General features: G+C 35.8%; 1 protein-coding gene across 2 annotated transcripts in view; it reads left to right on the top strand.

The window, feature by feature from the left end:
• Positions 1-10,647: 10,647 nt before the first annotated feature.
• The window catches only part of Syt14 (synaptotagmin 14), a 231,520-nt gene continuing 217,275 nt past the window's right edge, over positions 10,648-24,892 (top strand). Inside the window, exons 1-2 of one of the 2 annotated variants that reach the window (XM_047521303.1) lie at positions 10,648-10,785; positions 21,697-21,744. In XM_047521303.1, coding sequence (XP_047377259.1) covers positions 10,773-10,785; positions 21,697-21,744 — 61 coding nt within the window. In that variant the 5' untranslated portion in view covers positions 10,648-10,772. Of the gene's footprint in view, positions 10,786-21,696; positions 21,745-22,108; positions 22,237-24,892 lie in introns of those variants that run through there. The other variant, XM_047521302.1, reaches the window with a different exon arrangement.

The raw sequence follows: 24,892 nt of genomic DNA, 5'->3' as shown, positions 1-24,892 counted from the left end.
ATTTTTGCCCTCACTACACAGGTATTTATACTCAGGGGTCTCCTTTGGTTTGTGGATCCTTGATGTTATTGTCCAAATTTGTCTCTAAAATTATCACCAGGATCCAGATTCTCCCAACTGCAGCGATATATAGCTCAGAACATTAAATGACTTAGCAATGACCAGCATCAATGGAAAAACCTTATATAGAAAATTTGGAGACAATAAGAACTTCAGCTGTGATTATGTAACTAAGCCTCAGACATAAAAGAAGTTTAAATCAAAAGGAAATGGCCCCTAGGAGAAAGCAGTAAAACCCTCTCCACAAAAACAAAGAGAAAGAAAGCACAGGCTACCATAGGTTGCATATACACCTCCTCCCTCAGGCTGGGGTGCCTTCTCAGGCTCAAACCAATTCTATTTGAGGAACTCTCCATTTAAGCCTCCTCAGAGAAAGTGGACAAGGTAGATGGATGAGACTGAACTTAGGGTTCAGTCTAGGGCCTACTCAATTGTGAATAGACACTCAAAATTCTGTAATATATGTTAATATAAAATGTCAAGAGAGGTCTTACCTTTGATAGGGGTGGGTTTGGGAATCATCATGGAGGAAGGGAGGAGCCATTGGAATATATATATATTTTTTTTCAGAATATAATAATATCCTTTAAATGTCATTAAAGTTTGTTGTGAAATATTCAAATACCATAGAAAGATAAAATATAAAGTGAAAATCTATTCCACGCTTCTATCTCCCAAAGAAAACAACTGTTAACAGTTTGGTGTATATCCATCCAACACTCCTGTGCCTTAAAACTTTCTTATTACATATCCATTAGAATTCTTCAGATAAAAAGAACCAATAGGATATAGGGTGTGTGTGTGTGTGTGTGTGTGTGTGTGTGTGTGTGTGTGTGTGGTAATGCATTGTGTAATGATATTTCTTTCCATCCATGAGAAATCGCATATATAATGGTGATCCCATAAGATTATAATGGAGCTGAAAAATTCCCGTCATCTAATGTTGTTGAAGCCAACATAATGTCATAGCAGAACACATTAGGCACAAGTTTGTGGTGATGCTGGTGTAAGCAAACGGACTATGCTGCCAGTCATAAAAGTAGGGCACAAACAACTATGTATAGTACATAAAACTTGACAGTGATAATAACTTTGTTACTAGTTTATATATTTATTATCCTATGCTTTTAATAGTTATTTTAGATAATGATTTTAGAATGTACTTGTTCTACTTATCAGCAAGAAAAAAAGCCTTCTTCATGATATCAATTAGTCCTTCCTGCATTATAGTACATTTATTGTATAACAACATTTTCTTGAATGTATTCTTTAGACTTTATTTTCTAATTTAAATTTGTTTATTTCTAGGTTCATTGCCTGTTCTATGATTTTTTTCCCTTTTGTACTCCTGGGTTAGTTTCACTGTTTCTTGGACCTTCAGTTTCCTCTCCCTTGGATTGCTTTCTCTTTTTGTTGGGCTAACTCCTCAGGTTAAAAAAAAAAAAATTTAAATTAAATGTTCATGTAAACAAATCTTTGAAACTCAAGCATTCCTGAAATGACTTTGTTTGACCTCTTCCTGATTGAGTCTGGCTTAACACAGAATTGGATATTTATATTAATTTCTCCTCAAGGTTCCATAGTCTTTCTATTCTTTTCTAACACCCACTTTGTTTTTGTTTTTGTTTTTTTATTGTAAACAAATGGGATACATGTTGTTTCTCCGTTTGTACATGGAGTAAAGGCGTACCATTTGTGTAATCATAAATTTACATAGGGTAATGTTGTTTGATTCATTCTGTTATTTTTTCCCTTCCCCCCACCCCTCCCACCCCTCTTTTCCCTCTATACAGTTATTCCTCCATTCTTGCCCCCCTCCCTAACCCTAACTCTAACCCTAACACTAACCCCTTCCACCCCTCCATTATGTGTCATCATCCACTTATCAGTGGGAGTCCTGTTAAGGAAGTCTGATCCTAAGCCGACATGTTGAAGCTCTGGACCTACTTTTTCTTCTATAAGATGCAGGGTCTCTGGTCTGATTCCGAGGTCCTTAATCCATTTTGAGTTTAGTTTCGTGCATGGTGAGAGATATGGGTTTAGTTTCATTCTGTTGCATATGGATTTCCAATTCTCCCAGCACCATTTGTTGAAGAGGCTATCTTTTCTCCAATTGCATATTTTTGGCCCCTTTGTCTAGTATGAGAAAATTGTATTTATTTGGGTTTGTGTCCATGTCCTCTATTCTGTACCATTGATCTACCTTTCTATTTTGGTACCAATACCATGCCGTTTTTGTTACTATTGCTTTGTAGTAGAGTTGAAGATCTGGTATTGCGATACCCCCTGCTTCGCTCTTTCTGCTAAGGATTGCTTTAGCTATTCTGGGTTTCTTATTCTTCCAGATGAATTTCATAATTGCTTGCTCTATTTCTGTAAGGTACGTCATTGGGATTTTAATTGGAATTGCATTGAATCTGTATAGCACTTTTGGTAGTATGGCCATTTTGATAATATTAATTCTTCCTATCCAAGAACTTGGGAGATCTTTCACTGCCATTCAGAAACATTGAAGTTATTAAGTTAGGTTTTACATTGCAGTTTTATGTTTCATTCTTTCACTATCAATTACATTTTTATGCTAAAGTAACTTGGTCATCGGAGTCAATTTTCCAATTCTTCAATTTGAATTTCTTGATTAGACTAATCGGTTAGCAATTCTGCACTTTCAGTATCTCATTGAAACCCTCACAGAGCTTACCATCATCCCAGTCTGGGCACACTCCAAACATTATTCTATCTCATGAAAGCACCGGTTACCAAGCTACTGCTGCTGTGCTGGTTGGCTTACCCGAGGCTCCTGACAAGTTATACTGGGCTTTGAGGGCTTAGCAATACTTCCTCTGCTGAAGCCCTCAGTGATGGCATGGCCTGGGAGTGTGCCCACAGCAGAGCCCATGGGCACACCGGCTACGGGGTTCATCATCTGGGCCTTCAGACCTAGCTGCTGGTGTGCCATTGTAGGTGAGCTGACTGCAGATGGTGGGGCTTCAGCTGGCAGCTGAGCTGCTGGTGCTGGCCTAGTGCAGTTCTCATCTGAGGGGCCTGGCTGGCTGGCTACATGTGAGATGCTGCTTTGGCTTCCAGACAGCATGCTAAGTGTACAGAGGCTAGGCATTCAGAGTCTGTTGGTACTATTGCCATCCCTTCTGATGAATGATTTGCTTTAATAATCATATGTTTAAACTTCAATAAATCTTTCCTATTCTTGGGTTTCTCTTTGTTTTCATAACAGTCTTTGTTTAATGAGCTCCTCCATGTGCTCCTGCCATGATGTGATGCCTTGCCACAGCTCTAAAAGCCAACAGGTCAATTGATCATGAACTGGAACCAAAATAAACTTTTTCTCTATCATGTTGATTTTCTCAGGTATTTGTTACAGTAACTAAAAGTCAACACACAGGTGGGGATTTCTTAGGCAATTGCAAGTTAACTGATGCTTAAAAGATTTAGAATTGGATCCCAGTGGAGACTGTACAAAGGACAATATATTTACTATGTTATACGCTGTGAGTTTGAAACTTAGTATGCACTCAAACAACACTGAGTTTAATTTAGTAATGTAGAAATACAACAAATCAAGTATATTTTGGTTGGGTGAGAAGTCTGCAGAATAAAAAAGATATGGCTTAGTATCTTAAAAAGGAGTACATTTCCTCCTGTAAACTGATAACAATAATATACAGTGGACAGAAAGTAGTAGAAATGGCAGGTTCCCCAGTAGTAATACCTATTATTTTATATATCATCTTTTCTATTTATCAAAAGATAAAATATTTACAAATACAGTTTTAGGAGAAAAATTCAATTACTTAGGTAGTTACTAGCACATGTCTTTTGTAGAACCATACTTTGTAGTCTTTTTAAAATCCAGTGAGCATCTTCATGAGGCGAAAATTTACACAGATGGTCAGGCATCATGGCGTACGCCTGTGATCCCAGCGGCTCTGGAAGCTGAAGCAGGAGAACAGCAAGTTCAAAGTCAGCCTCAGCAAAAGTGAGACACTAAGCAACTCAGTGAGACCCTCTCTCTAAATAAATTACAAAATAGGTCTGGGGATATCATCAGTGGTTGAGTGCCCCTGAGTTCAATCCCTGGTACCCCACCCCTAACTATACACAGAAATTGAAATATAAATAATACATAGAGTCTTACAGTTCACTTCCCAACCTTAATATATCATTTAAAGTCCTGATATTGTACTCCTACAAATCATTGTTTTGTAATTGATTGTTGAGGCCCAACTTTTTAAATCCTCCAAAGTTGTTCCATAATTCCTGTAATAAATTGTACTACCTTAAAAAACACTAGTAAATTTTGAAAATGTTAAAAGTATGGCAAGTTATACCATGCTAAACTCTATAAAAATTTCCCCTTTCATCCATAACAGTAAGTTTCTGTATTAGGAAAAAAAATATTAGATGATAATTAGAAATACTACTCTGTATTAAAAGTTCTTTATCCACTTTTAGTTCCACTTTGTAACAAACTGTCAATGGCTATTTTATCTCACTGTTGTGCAAATATATACAGTAAATTTTAACAATTACTAATATGAGGGGTCCATAACACCCAGCCCTATTACAATTTATTTATTCATTTAACAAAAATGAATTGAGCACATACTTCTACTTTTATACAGAGAATAATGGTTGAGGTTCTGGTATTTGTTAACTGTAAGCAAGAAAGGTTCTTAGTGACCTTCATAGAATTTCTATTCTGAGTCAGGCCTACACATTTGTAGTTACATAAACTAAAGAGATTTCAGTGTCTTTATTGCAGAAGCAGATTAGTTTTTTCATCTACTCAGATTATCAATTTATTTTAGGTATAGAATTCAATTTTATGGATGCATGTTCTTAAGCATTTCTTAAAGTTGCTTCCTGCTTTCTGCATGATAGGTAGTTATATCTACTTGTGGGTGACATATTTATGTTATTTAAAAAGAATTATGGCATATTTTTGACCTTTGAGTGAAAGTCATTACATAAATGTCACTTGTCATTATCATAAAAATATTCAGCTGTGGGGAAAAAAGACTTTAAATATAGTCAAGTACTTGTATCTGGAACAAAATAATATACTTCTTGGTTATGAATAAGAACACTTAGCTATTATATCCTGTATCCTACTAAGCAGGTACTTGTTGATCATTTTGTGTTAAATTGGTGTATATGTTTAGAAGTTCTATTTATTCTTTCATGTAGACAGGCCAGTATCAGACTGCGTTAGTTCTCTCAAAACAAAATGCAGCATACTGCTCCATGAAGTTAGCCAACAGCAATAACCTCACTGAGCAATGCAACAAATATAACAGAGATTATATGGGAAGAACACCATATTTACAGAGAAAAAGGAAAAAATGTAGCTGACTCTTCTATCTGCATAAAAGGCTTAAATGATAAAATGGAAGGAAAATGTGGGGTAAAAAATTAGTGTCTGTGGTATTTGATCTCCCCTTTCAGCTGTGCTACTTCTGAAGCTTTAGGTGGCAGGAAGAAAAGCCTACCATTTGATCTAAGTTCTTAAAAACAATTCCAGGGATCTGTGGCTGTGGCTCAGTGGTAAAGCATTTGCCTTGCATGAGTGAGGCACTGGGTTCAATTCTCAGTGCCACAAAAAATAAATAAAATAAAGGTATTGAATCCATCAACAATTACAAAAAATTTTTTAAAATTCTGGAATGTTCCATGTTATTCTTTTGGTTATTAATGTGCTGCCTAAAGGGGGTTAACTGACAATTTTTAAGGAAAATACTTGCTGAAGGCAATGGAAAAGAAAAAAATTATTCTGATTTCTTTTTCTTCCTTTCTCAATCTTTATTTCCATGCAGTATGACAGATATATTTCTTATTGTACTAGTCATCAGGTAGTATTGCCACACACAGGAAATTATTACTGTTCATATCAGAGACATTACAGTTTACCTTACCAAGTACCCATTAAATAATTCTCTTAGTAGTCACTACATAAACAGGACCATATCATATCATTTCTGTTGTCCTAAGGCTATGCTGTCCAATAAAGCAGATGTTGGCTATATTTGACTCTTTAAATAAAAATAAAAATTCCTCAGTTGTACTAGTTATATTTTGAGTGCTTAATAGCCAGATGTGGTTTGTTACTACTAATATGGCCACAAATAAAGAATTGTCTGTGACAATTTTATTGTCTGTGAATTCTGCTCTAAAGGAACATTTCTGCTCTAAAGGAACTTCAATGAAAGGTACTAAGAGGGACATTCTTGGAAGAGAATTAGAAGGCAGACATGTTGAGATGAATGTCTTGAAGGTAAAGTACCCTTAGAGTTATTCCTTTTTTCTTTGTTTTTTGAGACAAGGTCTTACTAAGATGCCCTGACTAGACTTCAATTTGCAAACTTTCTGCCTCAGCCTCCTGAGTAGTTGGGACTGTAAGTGTGCACCATTGCACCTTGCTACTCTTTAAGATTTTGCTATGCAGCAACTTTCTTTTAAAAACTATCTTCCTTCTTCCCTAGTTCATCCGTATGGGTCCCATGTGGGTAATATATTCTTCCATGCTCCTGCCACTATGGCTATAAAAGGTTTGTTCACAGGTACGCTCCTGACCTAAGCTAGACTAATTTTGTATCTGGCCTACTGACTGGTCTGGAGGAGGCTAGCTTATTTAAATTGAGCCAATGACATCCCACATTTTAATTTGTGGATGTAGGGCCTAGAAAGTTGGCAAAACTGATGTACTATAAAGCTTGAAATCTCTCAAGGGTCATGTTTTTGTGCCATGGGGAGAAAGCTAATCTGTAGTGAATAAGCAAAATAAAGTCAACAAGCAGAAAGAAAAAAAGATAAGAGACAAAAAGTATATGGTAACATTTGGGTTCCCAAGTTTAGTTGAGCCTGAGGCTCAGCTTTATTTATGTACTCATATGTTCATAATTAACTTTCCAATTTCCTTCAGCAAGTCCAAATTGAGTTGCTCTCATTTGCAACCAAAAAGGCATTAAACAATGCAGAATTAATTGGAGACAGAGCATCTTGTTGGAATGTATGGGTTCAGAAAGGCAAGTATAGCTTAAAAGTTCATAACACAAACAAATGTAAACAAAATAAGGCAATTATACACTTTGATATGGCCCTGATAATTATATTTATTTTAAACAGGAACTAATTCTGTAAATGCAAAAATCAGTCATATTATTTTGTAAAGTTAACTTTTTGTCTTTTGTTTCACTTCAAGAAGGGTGGAAAAATTCAAAGTTATCAGAATAAATAAGTAATATTATAGTTGTTTCTGTGACATTATAATTCATCAGCTACATGAATCATTACTGGTTTTATACTAGGTTCTTCTGTGCAGGTACATCTTTTCAGATATTTGCAATTGCTAAAAAAGCTTATAGTGTAAAAATGTCTTTTTACTCAATGGTTCAAAATGCTGGAATAACATAATTTAACATCTACTAAATTTTTAAAATGTATTTTTTGCATACATATGTGTTGTTTTTATTTCTGTATGTGCAACTGTATGTTGCCAGATAACATTTTTCCCATTCTTTTACAGACTTCAGTCTTTTTCAATTAGTAGTTTAAATTAAATAAAGGAAGACTCTAGCTTAAAAGAATGGGCTGGTTCTTGAAATTACATTGGGAACTTCTATTATTTGGAATATATTTTCTCCTTAAGAAGATATTGCTGTTAATGGTGGTTGACTATGTAGCTTGGTACACAAAAATTACTTAACTAATGTAGGTGAAATTACTTTTCACTTTACCTTTGACTTAGTCTTCCCACATAAGTCACCCTAATGCTCAAGTTTTCCATTGATGTTTCAGTCACATTACTTGGTTATTAGATTTTGGCTCTCCTGGAAATCAAACTATCATTTAAAATAATATCTCTATGGAAAACTGATTTGAAACTTAAAATACCAAAAACATTTCCAATTCATAGTCACAATAAAGGAAATTACTTTGACTTCTTATTTCCATTTGCATTTCTATAACACAATGGGGGAATTAGGTAATTGCTTGAGTTATATGTTTGTAAACTATTCTGCAATAACTCATTATAAAGAAGAATGAAGAATTAAAAATGAAGCTCTTGATCACCTAGTATGTTAAAAGTACATAGCCTAACCATAATGTGGAGGTACACATTCAAGATTAGAAGTAATTTTTGTCACTAAGCAGAATGTGTAATTAATATAAAAATTTTAAGTTATCATTGAAATTTCCCCAAACTGAAAGTATTAAATATATAACATGTTCTAGAAATAGGAATATATAGAGAAGCTACATTAAAAAGCTAATTCTAAGTAACTATTGTCTTAGCTCATTTTCTGTCCTACAGCTGAATACCCAGGACTGTATAATTTGTAAAGAAAATAGGTTTAGTTTTTATTCATGGTTCTAAAGGCTGACAAGTTCAAGACTGGGTGGCTGCATCTGATGAAGGATTCATGCTGCATTCTAACATGGAGGGTAGCATCACATGTTGGGGGTATATGTGAGAGTGGCAAATGGGCAGGTGCAGAAGAGGCAGGGGAAAAGGAGTTGACTCACTTTTTAACAACTCACTCTGCTGACAACTAACAATAATTAATCCAGGTTGGTAGGAACTGCATTAATTCCTTCACAAAGGTACTGCCCTTGTTACCCAACACCACTTTAAGGCTCTACCTCCTGTCAATACTGTTACATTGGCAAGTAATTTTCAGCATGAGTTTGGCAGGAACAAACCACATCTTAACAATAGCAGCTGCTAATCAAACTCAGAAACTATTTGAAATGTTGGGAAGCTTAGGTAATTCATATAATATTTTCTAATGTTAGTCTCACAGATATTTTCCAACTAATTTTTGGAGAGTATAGCTTTTGTTTTTCACTAAAGACAACATGGTAGGGAGAATCATGCATTTTAATCAAAAGGAGGAAATGTCAACAATACTGAGCAGCTGTGACTTAAGTTTCCAGATTTGACAAGTTTGACACTAAAGTCCTCCCTGCCACCCCATATAAATTTTCTGAGCATACTATGGTGATATTAACTTGGGTTATGAAAGCTCTTCTAACTTGATCGTATATACAGTAACTTGTATAACTGGTAATGAAATGTAATTTTTTTCTGTCTTTCAATATGAAATTCTTAAAAAGGTTGAACAATTGGGTTACACAGAGTTCAAGACTGTTTTAAGATAGGCTGCCTGGGGGAAATGTTATTAATTACACATATTTTATGTGAATCCTACAGATATAGTGAAAATACATACACCCATTAAGTTTCCTATCCTGAACTATAGACATTTTTGAGTTTTTGAGGTAGATCCTTTAATAATAATTCTTGTTTGTAGTCAGGTTTTCAGCACAGTGCCTGGCTCCAACAGATATTCAATGAACTAATAAAAGAATGTCTATTGAACATAAACATGTGACTAAGGGAGAGGTTATGTAAAAGCAATGAAAGACAGTTTCTGCTCTAGATTACAGTCCAACCTCACTTACATAAGTGCAAAATATTTTCTTCTTTGTGTCAGTCCCTAACAGAGCTAAGGTGCCCTAGGAGTTATCATTTTCCTCACACGGGAGAATTACTAACTCCCTGTTCCTCAATGTTGTTTATGCCCTTGATTGTCAACGCCCTGAAAGTACAAAATGAAAATGAGAGTGGGTAAACAGTTGAATGGTTGAAGTAGCTCAAGTAAAAATTAAGTGGTCAATTGTTACTCTGCTGAGGGTTGGACTGTGACTGTTCACAATGCTCTTAGATTTGCAAGTGGAAAAAGAACAAACCTGCACGCGGTATGCTTTCCAGGACCCCTTAAAAAAAATCTAACCCCTACTCTTGTGTGGCCACAAATGGGTGTTTACAATGGGTGGACAAACGCCAACTCATACTCCCAAGGGGTGGGGGGGCACAAGGCTGAAGGTGGTGGTAAATCTGATCAGGAGCGAGGCTGAGGGGTAAAGTGTGCATACGCACGTGTGTGTGTGTGTGTGTGTGTGTGTCTGTGTGAAGGAGGGAGGGAGAGAGGGAGAGGAAGAGAGATGGAGAGGGAGAGAGAGAGGGGGAGAGAGAGAGAGAGAGAGAAATCACGCGCGAGCAATCTGCATGTCCTCAGAATCCCTCTCTCTTCTTTGCCTTGTGCCAACTAGCTGTCTCTGTCCCACAGCGGAGAACAAAACCAAAAGAGACCTTCACATCATCAAATCCGAGAGTTACTGGGTGGAATCCCAGAGCCCTACTTAACAGAGACCTGTCCATGGTCCTGACCACATCCTCTCCTCCTCCCCTCCCTCCTGGGATCCGGATGGGGCTAGCAACCAAGGAGCCGGCGCCCGGCGTGGTCCCGGCTCCCGGAGGCTCCGGCTCGGGCCGTCCACACCCCCCGGCGCCCCTCCGGCGGGTCCGGCGCGGCTCTCCGGCCCCGGCACCTGTTTTGAATCCCGGCGCGAGGCGCGGTGGGGGCGGCGGGCTGGGGGCGGGGCGCGTCACGTGCCGCCGGCGGCGGCGGCGGCCCCGGGAAGGTTCCATTTCTTCCGCCACCCGCACTCCGGGCGCTCGGGCCCCTCCCCGCCCCGCCCTCCCGCCCCGCCCGCGGCTCCCCTCGCGGTCGCGCAGCCCGGCGACTCCGGGCCGGGCCCGTCCCTGCCGCTAGCGGACTCGGCTGGTCCTCCGCCCTCCCGCCCGTCGCCCCCGCCATCCAGTTGGTGCGGTCCATGGCGAGCACATCATGGCGATTGAGGGTAAGTGGAGGCTGACGGTGGTGAGCGAGGAGGGGAACGCCCAGCCAGCGCGGGCTCGGAGGGGTCGGGGAGGCCGAGGTGCGGACGGGGCGGTCTCCTGAGGGCCTGGGCTAGCCCACGAGGCGCAGGGGTCCCAACAGCGCCCCGGGAGGCGGGTGGGCGGAGCGGCGCGGCGGGAACGCCAGACCTGGCTCGCCAGCGCGCCCCGGCCCTCGCGGTGCAGGGGGTCTCGGCCGTCGCGCGCCGGGGCGCGGGTGCGGAGCGCAGGTACCGGGTCGCGGCCGCCTCCTCCGGGCCCAGCAAAGTGGGCTTCTGCTGCGGCCCTGCAGACCCGGCGGGACGGGCCGGGAGGAGCGAGGGTACGGGCTCGAGCTGCACCCCTCCCATTACGCTCGCCCCAACAAACCTCCTGAGATACCTGCCTTCGTGCCAGACTGAGCCCATTTTTACTCCCCCTTTTCTGACCCTTCTCCACCCCTGCTCTGGAACTGATTTTTCTTTCCATCCATTACTCTTCTCTTTGGTGTTGTAGGATACCAGGAAATTTGGGGTGACATTAATTTCCTCAAATGTCTTTTTTTTTTTTTTCCCGTTTAACACTGAAAACGGCTTTTCTCAATGAAGAAGTAAATATACCTTTACAACTAGTGCACTTTTAGAATCCTGCAAACAGTACTCATATTTTAAAAAGTAGCTTCCTAAGAGTTAAGTTCCTACATAAGTAGGTGGCACTAACGTGTACTTTTCTCTTGTTCCAAAACATGGAACTGGAATAAGTGTCTATATTTTGTCTTGCTTTTAAGGACGATATTGTGACAATTAATATCACATCTAGGATATTTATGTGAAAACCTACAGCAACTTCCAGCTCCTACCTCACTGTTAACTCAAACAGTGCAAGTGACTTGTTAAATTTCCCTGTGTATATACTCATCTGAATTGATGTGCAAGGTGCCTATAACTGTATCATTACTTGTGTACATTGAATGTGTGTTCCTCCTAAGTTAAACTTTTCACAGGGCTTCCCATATAGATGACAAATCACTAGAATAGCACACATATCTGGGGAGTTTGTGTCAGATCCTGTGAACTCCAAAATTAATGGAACTGTTTATTTCATTTAAGAGGTTAAGTACCTACTTTATGTAGGATACACATTCAGAGAGTTTCAAATATCTACTTTTGATAGGATGATGGGGAATAAGATCTACTGACAAGTAAGATTTACCTCTCACCTTTGATATTGCTGTTATATTGAGCAGTACTTTCAACTACTCTTCCTCACTATGCTTTTTACTAGAGCTTAAAAATAAGGAGACCAAATCTACTGATTTATGTTGTATATTTTCTCATCCAGTTAGTGGTAAAATAGTGAAGGTAAGAAGATTTGTCCAGAACGTGAGGAAAAGATTAGCTAGATAGCATTCAGATATGTATGGTCTTTTCTTTTTCTTTCTTCTTTTCTTTTCTTTTTTAGTTTGTCCATTCTTTCCTTTAGAAGTTAAATGTTACTGATTCCTTTTTCATGTAAACTGGTGGTATTTTGCTCTGCTCACTACTTCTGTGTTTAAAGAACAAGATTTTAAAAATCTTCATATTCATGAGATTCTTCTGTAGGTTTATTATTATTTTGTTTTGGTGCTGAGGATTGAGCCCAGGGTGGCATGCATGCAGGCACATACTCTACCACTGAGCTATACCCCCAAGCTCTTCTTATCTGTTTGAGATACTCTTATAAATATTTTTATACTTAAGCATTTGTTTAGGTTTTGTGGTATAAAGATCAACCAATTATGTCTTTTCTTGTTAGGTGAATAAACTGTATTAGTATATCTAAAAGATGTCAGGTCCAGTTAAACTTTCTTTCTTATCACTTATTAAGGCAGATTTTTTAATACACATCATCCCTATATAAAGTGAGCTCTAGATGAAGATTCTGCACTAGGAACATCTGAGAATTTTAAGATTTTTCAGATGTAAACATCTAACGTTGTTCTCAACAAAGAGATTCTGAATGCTGAAACATCGCTGCTCCATTCACCTGTTAATTCAACAGACATTGATTGTATGGTAGCTGTACATAGTATTCTGTACTAAACTTCATGGGTCCATAAAGGTGAATAATACCACAATCTTTTCCTCAAAAGTTAGCATTCTAGTGAAGGGGGACTGATAATTTTAAACATGCAATTGTAATGTAGTATGAATACCAAGAGATGAATCTTATTTCCATTGTTTAAAAAGTGATGATGGATTCAACACTGGTTTGGAGACAGTTTTTATATTTGGAAAGTCTTTGTATTTGGCCTAAAATCTGCCATTCAGTAACTTGTGTCTATCCATCTGGTTCTGCTTTCTGTAACAATAATTAAAAGTCCTCTGTTCTCTGTCTACACAGCATCCTCTCTACCATTTGAAAACAAATATAGAATGTTTTCTTTTTTAGACATACTATCCAGGTCCTTCCTCTGGAGGAGCTATACTGTTTTAAAATTTGGACTGTAACGGTGGGCTATTCCATTCCAGTTGTACTGTTGAATAGGATGCATTAAAACTTTTATATCACCCCTTAAATTATGCATAATCTTATTAATGTAACTTAATATTAGAATAGCCTTTTTGGAGCTTCATGTTGGCTCAAGATGAGGCTATAATCAACAAAAAGCACAGGTTTTACCTGGACTATTCTCAAGTTATGTGTCTTTAGTCCTTTGTATAACCTACCAATGTTTTTAATTGAAGAACAGGTCATATCTATCAGTTAATATACTCTGTCCCAATGTTTTGGACCTTGAGTCTAAACTTTTAAGTATGAAGATTCACCTTTATTTCCTCCTCTGTGGAACCCTTATTTTATGGCACCAGTTTAATTCTAAATATCATTGATTTCTTCCTTATAAGTCACACATTTAACAACTAATCAGGCCCTCAAATAAATATATGATGATACCATATAAGATGTTAGTACACTGAACTAACATAATTTCACTCAGATGTGATGAATTTAGTCCAGTCTTAATTATAAGTACAATTTTTAAAAGGTATTTTGAAATAGTGAATAGTTTAAACATCCTTCTTGTTACTCTAGTTCTTTGGTGATACCATGTTGGGAATTGTGTTCTACCTAGCCTGTCAAAGCATGTAATTGCTGTCCAGCATATTAACTCTTCTAGTGTTGGCCTCTGTTGGTCTTACATTGTTGACTAATTTTCTGCTTTTTTATGTTTACTCCTGACAACGTAGTCCTTAATCATCTCTGTCTCTCTTTTGTGGTTCTGGGAATTGATCCCGAGGATGCTCTACCAAGGAGCTGCACTCAGTCCTTATTATTTTTGATTTTGAGACAGGATCTTGCTAAATTGCTGAGACTGTCCTTGAATTTGCCATCCTCTTGCTTCAGCCTCTGGAAGCAAGGTTGCTAGGATAATAGGTATGCACTACTGGGCCCTGAGTCTTCTTTGAATCTACTTGACCTCATGTTATTTGTGTTTCTGTTCTCAGTCTTATTGTCATCATCTGCTTTATACTTCCTGCACACATCGAACAATTTTTTAATCACTTGTTTATAGATTTGTTTTCGCAGCGCAGGTGTAAATTCCTAGAGGATAATATTTTACTCATGTTAGTACTCCTTAAATTTTGAATAGTACCTGAATATAATGTCCTCAACACATGTTTCCTGAATTGTTTTGTGACATTCTGAAGATTATGTATTCAAGGATTCCATCCATTGCCCAGATGCATATCTTTAACACTAAATTTTCCTGACTTGTGTTTCCATATGGTAGCTAGGTATCTTCACTTGGCCTACATTGATCCAAAATATGTAGCAGAAAACATAGGAATGTCCTAAACCACAGTTGTTATTGCAGCCACCAAATATCGCCTCCATACTCCTCCACTTCATGCAGATTTACCAGCTGAGTGGCATTTTAAATAACCAGACATTCAAGTTAGAAACTTGGACATCAACCCTATGTTATAATTTGCACCTCAAACTAATTTATTTTGCTTGGTGCTTATGTTATTTAGTTTATGCCCTTATTAAGAGACTTCCATTAGTTTCCTAAATAGTCTTATCTCTGGTCTTCAGTTTCCTTCCAATTCACTTTCCAAACTAGTGCTAATTGTCTTTGTAAAATGCAAATCTCAATGTTTTAAACCTTAGGGTAAAACTGTTTCTTAATGTCTGACCTGTTTCCTCATCCAATCTGCTTTTTTCCATATCTTTCATAAAAGTAACAGAAGACTCTGCAGCATGTTTTGTGGAAGTAAAAAATGAGCACCTTTATTGTTAGCTTGGTATACCAAAGTAGTTAATTTAACTACTTAACCTCTCTGGAAAGCAGTTTAAAAATTGTAAAAGAAGTTTGGAAAGAACTGTGTATGTATGTGTACATATATACCTTTTATTCATAGTGCAGCTTGTGATTTGCCACACATTTCCACATATGCTATATTTTAGACCTGTTGCTAGAATTCTGAGATAGTCATTAAGGCTTTTCTTGACCCTCAGATTTTTAAGGCAGAATTTGAGTTTTCAGAAGCCATTTTGAATTTAAAAAACCAATGGAAATTAATTTAAAAAATTGAATTTAAAAAACCAATGGAAACATGTTATATTATTAGTCTTGAAGGAGAACATCAATCCCCTTACTTGTTCTCTCTGTTATATTATTAGAGAGATAACCTTATTATATACCTATAGGGTCAGTGTGATTAGGATGTCACACCTATACACCCTCTGTAGCAGAGCGAGATGATTTATTGAATAGTTTATTTCTGGGCGAATTACAGTTCAGTTTAATCAAGGATATTCTTAAAAGTGATACTTTGACTTGTAGCAAAGATGAAATTTCTAATATTTAAAAAAATTTATTTTAGTTGTAGATGAACACAATATCTTTATTTTATTTATGTGGTGCGGAGGATCAAACCCAGTGCCTCGCACATGCTAGGCAAGCACTTTACCACTGAGCTCCAACTCCAGCCTCCAAATTTCTAATCTTTGATAGAGACTTGAGACATGTTTGTACATTTAAATGGGGTTGTTCAGAGACCTCTAGAGGTAACTTTTTAGTAATTTACAGTTTACTTGAGGTTCCTTTTCTAACTTACTAAACCAAATTAGAAACAAGTAGCAAACACAAGAGAAATTGTTGTCTTATATTTTTGATTGCTTTAAGGTGATAATAGAATGCAACAGTGCATACCAATGGGGAAAGCAGAGGGAACCATATGTTGGCTTAATTTATACAATTTGTTGGGTAATACTGTTTGCATTATTACTTTCTTTGAAAGATTATGTTTGTACATACTATATATGTAGTAGTATAGTAGATTTTCCTTTTAGATTTGATCTCTGTTTAACTGACTTCACCCCAAGAGGCTGTATATCAATAATGTAAGATTGAACAAACTACTATATGTAGAATATTTCAAGCTTCTGAGTAAAATGATTATATGTATATTTTATATATGTAGTGATAACTTAATTAATTGAAAGCATCAATTTACTGTTTTGTAGGAGGATGAAATAGTGACAAACAGTAAACTGTTACTAGGGATTTATTTACAAATAAACTTCTAAGAGCCTTATGTATATTCACAGCAATTTCTTATTTTCACATTTTTAGGACTGTATTTAGATAGATATTCAAAGTAGTATTTTGAGTCATCATGAGGTGATGTAATGAAGTATTATCTTCAGTATTCTGAGTTTACAAATTTAGTAATGCATATTTGTAGTTTTAAAAAATTAATCTGATGTAGTAGTCACAACAAAAAGATTTTGTTTTATTCTCATTTAACTAGAAAATTGAGTTCAGTAGAGAGAGAGTATGTGTGTGTGCACATATTATTCAGGGATTTATTGTGTTATGTTAATGAGTTTCTAATAGTCAAAAACCTAATTAGCAAACTGAATAAAAAGTGGCACACTGATTGGAAATGGATCAGTGAATAGTAAATTTAATTTTATAATATGAAATTTATATTTCATAGAAAAAGTTATTGAATAAATGCATAGGAACTTATGTAGATCAAATAAGATACTGTATTGAGCATGCTTTACATATTATGAAGTACTCTAAGATAAGACATGTCGTGAATAGAGTTTTATTTGGTTATTCTATGTGATGCTGTTGTGGAGATGAGTATGTGCCTTAAAGTTCAGGCTACATTTGAATATAAATACTATAGTTTTGAGTTTACAAAAAGTGTAGAAAGAACTTGATTGAGTCAGACTTTTAATTCTACAGTGATTGCAGAGTAACAACAAAAACCAAAGTGATTGCAGTTTGGGAGGATAAACTCCAGAGGATTGGAGGCCTGAAGGTTTTGTTTGTTTTTGTTTTTTAAGGAAAATTTTAAGAAAGAGAACAAGTTAAGTATGAGAAGGTTAACATTTTTTTTTTGTGTGTGTGGTGCTGGGGATCGAACCCAGGACCTTGTGCTTGCACAACAAGCACTCTACCAACTGAGCTATCTCCCCAGCCCCAGAAGGTTAACATTTATTTTGGAATATTTGTACAGAAGAGTATTGATATTCAATGATAATTGATGCTTTAAAAGAGAAGAAAACATCGTACAGAAATCTTCTTTGATTGCTGGGCTTGAACTCTTCAGTTTTCTTTGAATTTTATATTCTTGCTGGGAAAGCTAAGGGAATTAACCTTTATTAGTGTCCATCATGGGCCATTCATCACATAGCCAATCTTTCAGTTGTGGTTAGCACGACTTTACCCTCTCTCAACTGTAGTAGTCATCTGCTTAATGAAGGATTCTTTTGTTTGTTTGTTTTTTGCTTTTTGCTTTTTAAATCAGTGTGGACTTAGTTTCAAAATCCTGGGTAACACTGCCCTTTGCTCCGACTCTAGCAGCTAACCCATGAAAATCAGCATGCAAGATGGAACCTGTTTTCTGTCCTGCAGTTATTTTTATTACCACTTTACAAATGACTATTTTATTTTGTGGTACTAGGGATTGAACCCAGGGCCCCTCATTTTGGGACAATTTTGAGGCAGGGTCTTGCTAATTTGCTGAGACTGGCTTTGAACTTGTGATCCTCCTGTGTTAGCTACCCGAGTTTCTGGGATTATAGGTGCATACCACAATACCTGGCTTTTAGTTACTTTTTTCTTACCCTACAGATTAAGTAACAAGCATAAAGTTACAAAGATGGTACTGGGTGATGCTGACTTCAGAGTTCCTTCTTGCTAAATTCAGAATTCATGATCTTTCTACAACATTATATTTTAAATTAGGGACCAGAACTGGTATATTCTTTGAATGAATGGCTTAATTAGGGACAAAATTAATATGTGTCTAGAAGTCAGTAGTTAAGTTGTTTGAGGGTAGTTGGCAGCATTAATAGGAGATATTTAAAATTTCATCTTCATTATGTGTAGAATAGGTGTTTACATAAGAATTAACTATAACAATGTGTGAGTGAAGATTAACTTAAAGACCATGTGTACTTTAATGGATGTACTTGGAAGAATCTTTAAATGAGATGAAATTTAACATATTTCTACAGTAGACTTTCCATGTTTGACCAAGAAGAAATAAGTAAATCTGTAAATTTTTGTGTTTTAGGATAATGGTGAGAACATAATAGATAAAAATACAGTGAATTTTGAAAAGGACACTTAAAGGAACTAAATTGTGGTTTTGTATACCCAGATCTATTTTTTTTTTTTTTTTGATACCAGAGATTGAATCTGGGGTGCTTAACCATTGAGCCACATCGCCAGCCCTTTTAAATGTTTTATGTAGAGACAGGGTCTCATGGATCTATTTCAATGGGATTGTAACATCGCTACACATTTTCCCTTGTAAACATGTGGAAAAATATGTATTTGTGCACATCCACGCACATCTGTTTCCTCTTATTTCCCACCAATTATAGAGGACTATGCCAGGTTATATTATGCTCCTACATTGGTTTGCCTGAGGGAAAAGATGGTAACTGATTAAGCTTGTCATTTTCTATTGCTCATTTCCATGTTGCTTAGATGATTATTTCAAAAGCAATGTTAATATTACCTCTGAAAAGTTTTTGCAAAATTCACTTCTATTTAAATTCCTTAGAAGATTAGAAAACAATTTTCTAATTTTCTTTTTTCAGAAAAATGAAAAACAGTTTTTACTTTCTTTTTTTTTTTAATAATTTTAGTTGTAGATGGACACAATACTTTTATTTTATTTTTATGTGGTACCGAGGATCGAAACTAGTGCCTCACATGTGCTAGGCAAGAGATGTACTGCTGAGCTAAACCCCAGCCCAGTTTTTACTTTCTCAGCTGTATTAAACATAATGTTCAAATTTTTTTTCATTAACAATTAACTAGTTACCTTTAGTGTCTGGGTTAGTTATTTGATACTATAAAATAATGAGTTAGACGACTTTATTTTTGAGTTCAGTTTTTTCTTATATTAGTTGTGTGATTCTCATGGGTACTTTGACAAATATAGTAATTATTTGACTAGCTTTTTAAAATTTGTGAGGTTTTTAAATATAGAAGGTTAAATACTTATAAAAGGGAGATAGTTTTCACTGTCATATCATAGTTTTTTATTACTATTAATACTAAGCCTTGTAAAAACTGCTGTTGTATTTAAGATTGATAGTAAAACTTAACCATTTTATATTAAATATGTGGGAGAGCCTAGTTTTAATTGCACATATTAAAAATTGCACCCTGGTTACATGGATAAAGTGCATAACTCAAACTAAGTTACCAGTTTTAGCTTCTAGAGAATATACCTTAATGACCACATAGAAGAAGTATTTCTAAGTAACCTAAGAACATCATGGGCCTCAATCAGTATTGTAGTTATTGTAATTACTTGATTCTTCCAATGTCTTGAAAATTTGTTATAATTTGATAAGTATCCACTTATTTGTTTGGTGTCTCTTCAATTTTCATAGCTGTATTTCATTCTAGCCCTTCAGCAAATGATGTGTGGTTGCTCATTGATAATATTCCAATTAATACTGTATTTTACCCTGGGAGTTTGCTGGATAATAATTCTTTTATAATCATAGCTTAACGTCAGGTACTTTTTCTTGCTAAGTCTGTCTTTCTGATAGTGATTAGTCCTATATTGCTGATAAGAAGGAAACAATGGCATTATTGCAGCCAAGTTAGACTGTAGATCTAACCTACTTTAGTGATAGAAATACTGTTTTCTAGCTTATTAGCTTGCTTCTCAGATGACCTACTTTTATCTTTAGTGGATATAATGGTATTTTATTTCTTGTGTAATTGCTGTAAGATATTTCTATTTCTTATAACTGAACTGTTCATAATAAGCCTCTGAAATGAATTAAATGATTAGATTATTTTACTTTTATATGAAGTTTTAAAGTAATTTATAATGTAATGATTCAATCTTACATGCACAGAACTATAGAAGATTTTGTTGAACCTACATTAAATCGACATGTTTGTATGTGAAGGAAATATGTATTTACATAGTAACTAATAAAATTAGTCTTAAAATAAATTAGAATAATCAGTATATATTTGTGGGTATAATATGTTTTAATATATGTATACATAGTGGAATAATTCACTTATCTGTCACATCACCTACTCATTTTTTGTGGTGAGAATTTAAAATCTACTCCCTTAGCAATTTTCAAGGATATAATAACTTATTTTTAACACAAGTTAAAAAGGTTTATAGCAAAATTATTTATAACCAACTCAAACTTAGGTTAGTCCAAATGTTTATGAATTGAAGTTCATGTATGTATAAATATATACAGGCATGTGTGCATGTGTATGTATATATACAGTGGAATTTTATATAGTGATGAAAAGGAATGAATCACAACCACAAGTAATAAAATGGATTAATCTTCTAAATATTGATAGAAGCAAGACTCAAAAATGTCTGCTCAGTATTCTATTTATATACATTTTATAAACAGATAAAACTAAGCTGTATTGTTAGTATTCAGGAGAGTGGTTACTTCTGGAGAATAGGATAGTACCTATGAAGTTACTTAAGGGACTTCCAGAATGCTGGCCAAGTTCTTTCTTGCCTTGTTTTGTGGTAACTCAGGTGCACACTGTTTTGTGGTAACTAATTTGCATAGAACATGATTAGTTTGTGAACTTTTGTGTATGTGTTTTCCTACCCAATAGGTAGGTATTTTTAAAAATGAAACATTAATACATCTTTCAAAAAAAATGTCAAAGCAGTTTTTTGGGGGGGTTAAATTTGTTAGTTTTCATCATCACGAATTTGTCTTATGAATTTTTAAGAGCGGGTAACTGGAGAATGGGAATAGTCATGTTCCACTTTATACCCTGTGAGTATACCTGATAAAAAATAACTAATACCTTTACAGGATTTACCTGTCTGTAATGACTTACCTATATGTGTGTTGAGGCTGATGCAAAAGTGGGCCCTTCCTTGCAGTTTTCCTTCTAGAGGATACGAAGAGGGGTTTGAAAAGTGGTGATGTGATTTCTGCTTGAGAGGCTTACTGTTCAAAAATACCATGCTTGAATAAAGTATCTTCATTGCAAAACTTTATAAGGCCTTAATTTCTGGATTGTTCAGGAAAATTCCAAGTGCCAGGCTATCACATTAATTTAGTTAAGTTTTAAAAAAATTTTTAGTTGTAGATGGATATAATAACTTTATTTTTATTTACTTATTTTTATGGGGTGCTGAGGATTGAACCTGGTTATTCAAATGTGTGAGGTGAGTGCTCTACCACTGAGTCACAACCTCAGCCCTAATTTAGTTAAATTTAAAGAGAAGAATTAGGGAACTTTTTTTCCAAGATCATTTCTAGGTGCTAATTTAAAATGGTTCTTTGTAATAGTCAAGCACAGGCTATTTTCTGTGGTTTTAATGCCTCATAAACTTTTTTTTTTTTTTTTTAAATAGGTGGAGAGAGAACCTGTGGAGTACATGAACTTATCTGTATTAGAAAAGGTAAGTCAATACTCTGTAAAGATATTTAAATACTAAATAAACAGAGTTCACAATAAATTTTTTGTGAGATGGCAGATAATTTGGGTTTTTAAGACATAACATTTAATAAATATTAATGTTTGTTATTTGTATTATAGATGTAAACATACATAAAGTACATGTTGGTTACTTTGTGGCTCTTGAGAGTTGCTGCTTTATATTTAGTTTTGTTGGACTGATAAAGCCTGGTTTCTAGCATATTGATTTTTAGACATGGTGAAGAGGCAAAGAATGGAGGGTTTGATTTTTGTTCCCTTTCAGAATCTGGAATCTGAGTGCATGCTGATCTCCCATTGACTTCTGTTCTATTACTGTGCCCCATCAGAGAGATGTGAGGAGTTGGTTGAAATTCAAATCGGGAACATATCCAAAGACCACAACATCCTATGACACGAACAACTGTCTATGCTTCCTTAGACAACTGGGTGGTTCAACAAGGTGGCCCCAGGAAAGGTAATTCAGTAATTAGGTGGAATGCAAGGAATCAGGTGTTCTCCAGATTTGGAAGAATCAGGAGAACATTGGGTGTCCCCACAACTCTGTAGAAGTAATCACAAATCTGTGAAATGGTGTGAAGAAAGGAAGAGATAGACCTGGGGAGGCCAGGGAAAGAAATTCTCATAAATTTACCACTGTTGTCTCTTTTTAAACTTGGAGCATTTTCTTTTTCTTGCATCTCTTGAAAATTCACCTGACCTTCTTGGGTCTGGTCAGCTAGCAACTCTCCTCACCCTAATATTTCACCTGGAGGAGGTTTCCGAGCAGTGTCAGTGTTAGTGATACATGGGTGTGATTGGCATTTCAAGGAAATGTCAGCCTATTCTCAGCAAGTCTTTGACAGCTCTGAAAATGTTAGATTTTTCAGAGTTGAAAAAAATGTTTAATCCTTCTTAGGTGAATTTATGTGGCTATTATTGACATGGTCATGTAATATATCTGTGTGTCACTGCCTACAATTACTTTTCATTTAAATACAATCTTCCTTTGTTAGCATGTAGCTTATCTATACCTTTCCTCTGGTACCTCCAAGTAGGAGATTGAAGTCAGTTCTTATGCAGATTTGTGCTTCTTACCTAATATGGAGGGAGGGGAAGAAGCGGGGGAAAAATTGGTACATGTTTTTTTCTATGTAAATATTTTTAGTCCTGTATTCTCATGTTTTAATCCAGAGTTACTGTAAATGTTTTAAATAATTTTTTAGTTATTACCTTGTCCCACTGAAAGTTTTAAAAACTTTTTATTTGGTGGGACAGCAAAAGAAGCTGCTATACAGATTGTTATCAAAAGCTATTAAAGCCATAGTCAGATGAGGGGAGAATCAAGACCAGAATAGAGACCTCTAGAAGGAAGGAAACTAAGTATGAAGCGGGTCTCTCATGGCTACAAAGCGGGTCTCTCATGGCTACAGTGGAAGCGGAAAGCTACAGTGGAGAACACAAAATATAAGAATATTGATTTCATTATACACTCTTACTTCTTCATTGCTGTCTTCATTCCTAGCCAGATAGTTGTCAGAATATGCTTTGCCCACATCTCTGTATATTTCCCACATTTCTCTGCATTAGTTTACCCTATTGACTTCCTTCCATTTTTCTGTGGAGTTTTGATTTATGATTAAACTTTTAGAAAAAAATTATTCACTCTGTAACCATATTATGGAAAAGTGTCTGAATCTCTGTTTATATGTATTTCCTTGGAATTTAGTGCAGTGTCTTATTCTAGTGGATGTTGCATAAGTATTTAAATATTTCTAGAATTAAGACTGAGGGCTAAAGCTTTTGCATTTTAAGGTGGACTTTTGTAAATTACAGCATATGATTAGGTAAAGTAGAATTAGTATCAATAATTCTGATAAAATGATATTTCTGACATTACACAATTTTTTTTTACTTGTTTATTTCTTCTCTGTTTCTTTTACTGACTTCTCCTTCCATCAGACCTGTAAATATGAAATAGACCAGGATTTGGTCCTCAATTTACTTCATATTCTATCTTTTCCCTCTCTTTGATTTTATGTAGTTTTACTGTTTTGAATGCTTTGTGAATTTATAAATCCAGCTATGGACTGTCTTTGAACTCTTCTTTTTTATCAAACTACTTACTCGAAATTTCTTTCTTGATGTCTATTAGAATGACAGCTTGACATGTCTAAAATGGAAGTCTTGATTTTCTAACATGAACCGCTACCTTCCTCAGTCTCTGGTAATTAATAGCACTGTTTACCCAGTTGCTAAGTCCTAACTTAAGAATCTTCCTATATTTCTCTTATTCTTATACTTCCTACATTTATTTGTAAATTTTGTCAATTCTACCTGCAAAATATATTTTGAATCCATCCTCTTTTTTTCCATTCTTCTGCTCTCATTGTAGTCTGAATTTCTTATTTTCTTTTGCCTAGGCCACTGTTTTCTAGTATATATATATTCTTATTTCTTTTCCTTTCTATGAAAGGTGGCATATTATTTATTATTGTTTTGTATCTGGATTATTTTAAAGCTTATGTCCTAGAATTAAATTCATACCAATAGGATGAGATCTTATTTTTTTCTCTCTGCATTCTTCTCCAGTATGAGAACATCATAATTTATTCACTTAATTTCCCACTAATGGAAATTGCCATGTTTTCAAATTTTTCCTATTAAAATACTGTCAGTGCATACCTTTGTTCATGAATAATTGCTTATTAGTGGAGGTCTGTTTTTGGATAGATTCTGAGAAAATAAGATTGCTGGGTTCAAGGGGAATTATATAATTGCATTAAAAATTGCAAAGTTCCTCACCTCATAGATTGTCTCATTTTACTTTTCCACCAAAATTTATATGAACTCAAAGCTGTCAGAGTGTCTTAAACTTTTGGATTTTTATTATTGTTGCTGCTGTTAATCTGGTAAATAAAATTGTAGTTCAGTGTCATTTAAATTTTCTCTGGTAAGTGAGGTTGACTATTTTTTGATATCTGTATATAGAGTATACAAATGTGCTTGGTTTGATTTGAAGGACACCAAAAGAACCTGCTTCTTCTGAAATTCTCTCCTAAGTGTTCCAGGGTTTCTCCCTGCTTGGCATTTGTTAAATTAGGATCCATCTAATTTTTAGAGATTCATTTCAG

The sequence above is a fragment of the Sciurus carolinensis genome, chromosome 12 (genome assembly GCF_902686445.1).
Source record: "Sciurus carolinensis chromosome 12, mSciCar1.2, whole genome shotgun sequence".
In the NCBI taxonomy this organism is placed as follows: Eukaryota; Metazoa; Chordata; class Mammalia; order Rodentia; family Sciuridae; genus Sciurus; species Sciurus carolinensis.
This window is presented reverse-complemented; position numbering and strand designations above follow the sequence as displayed.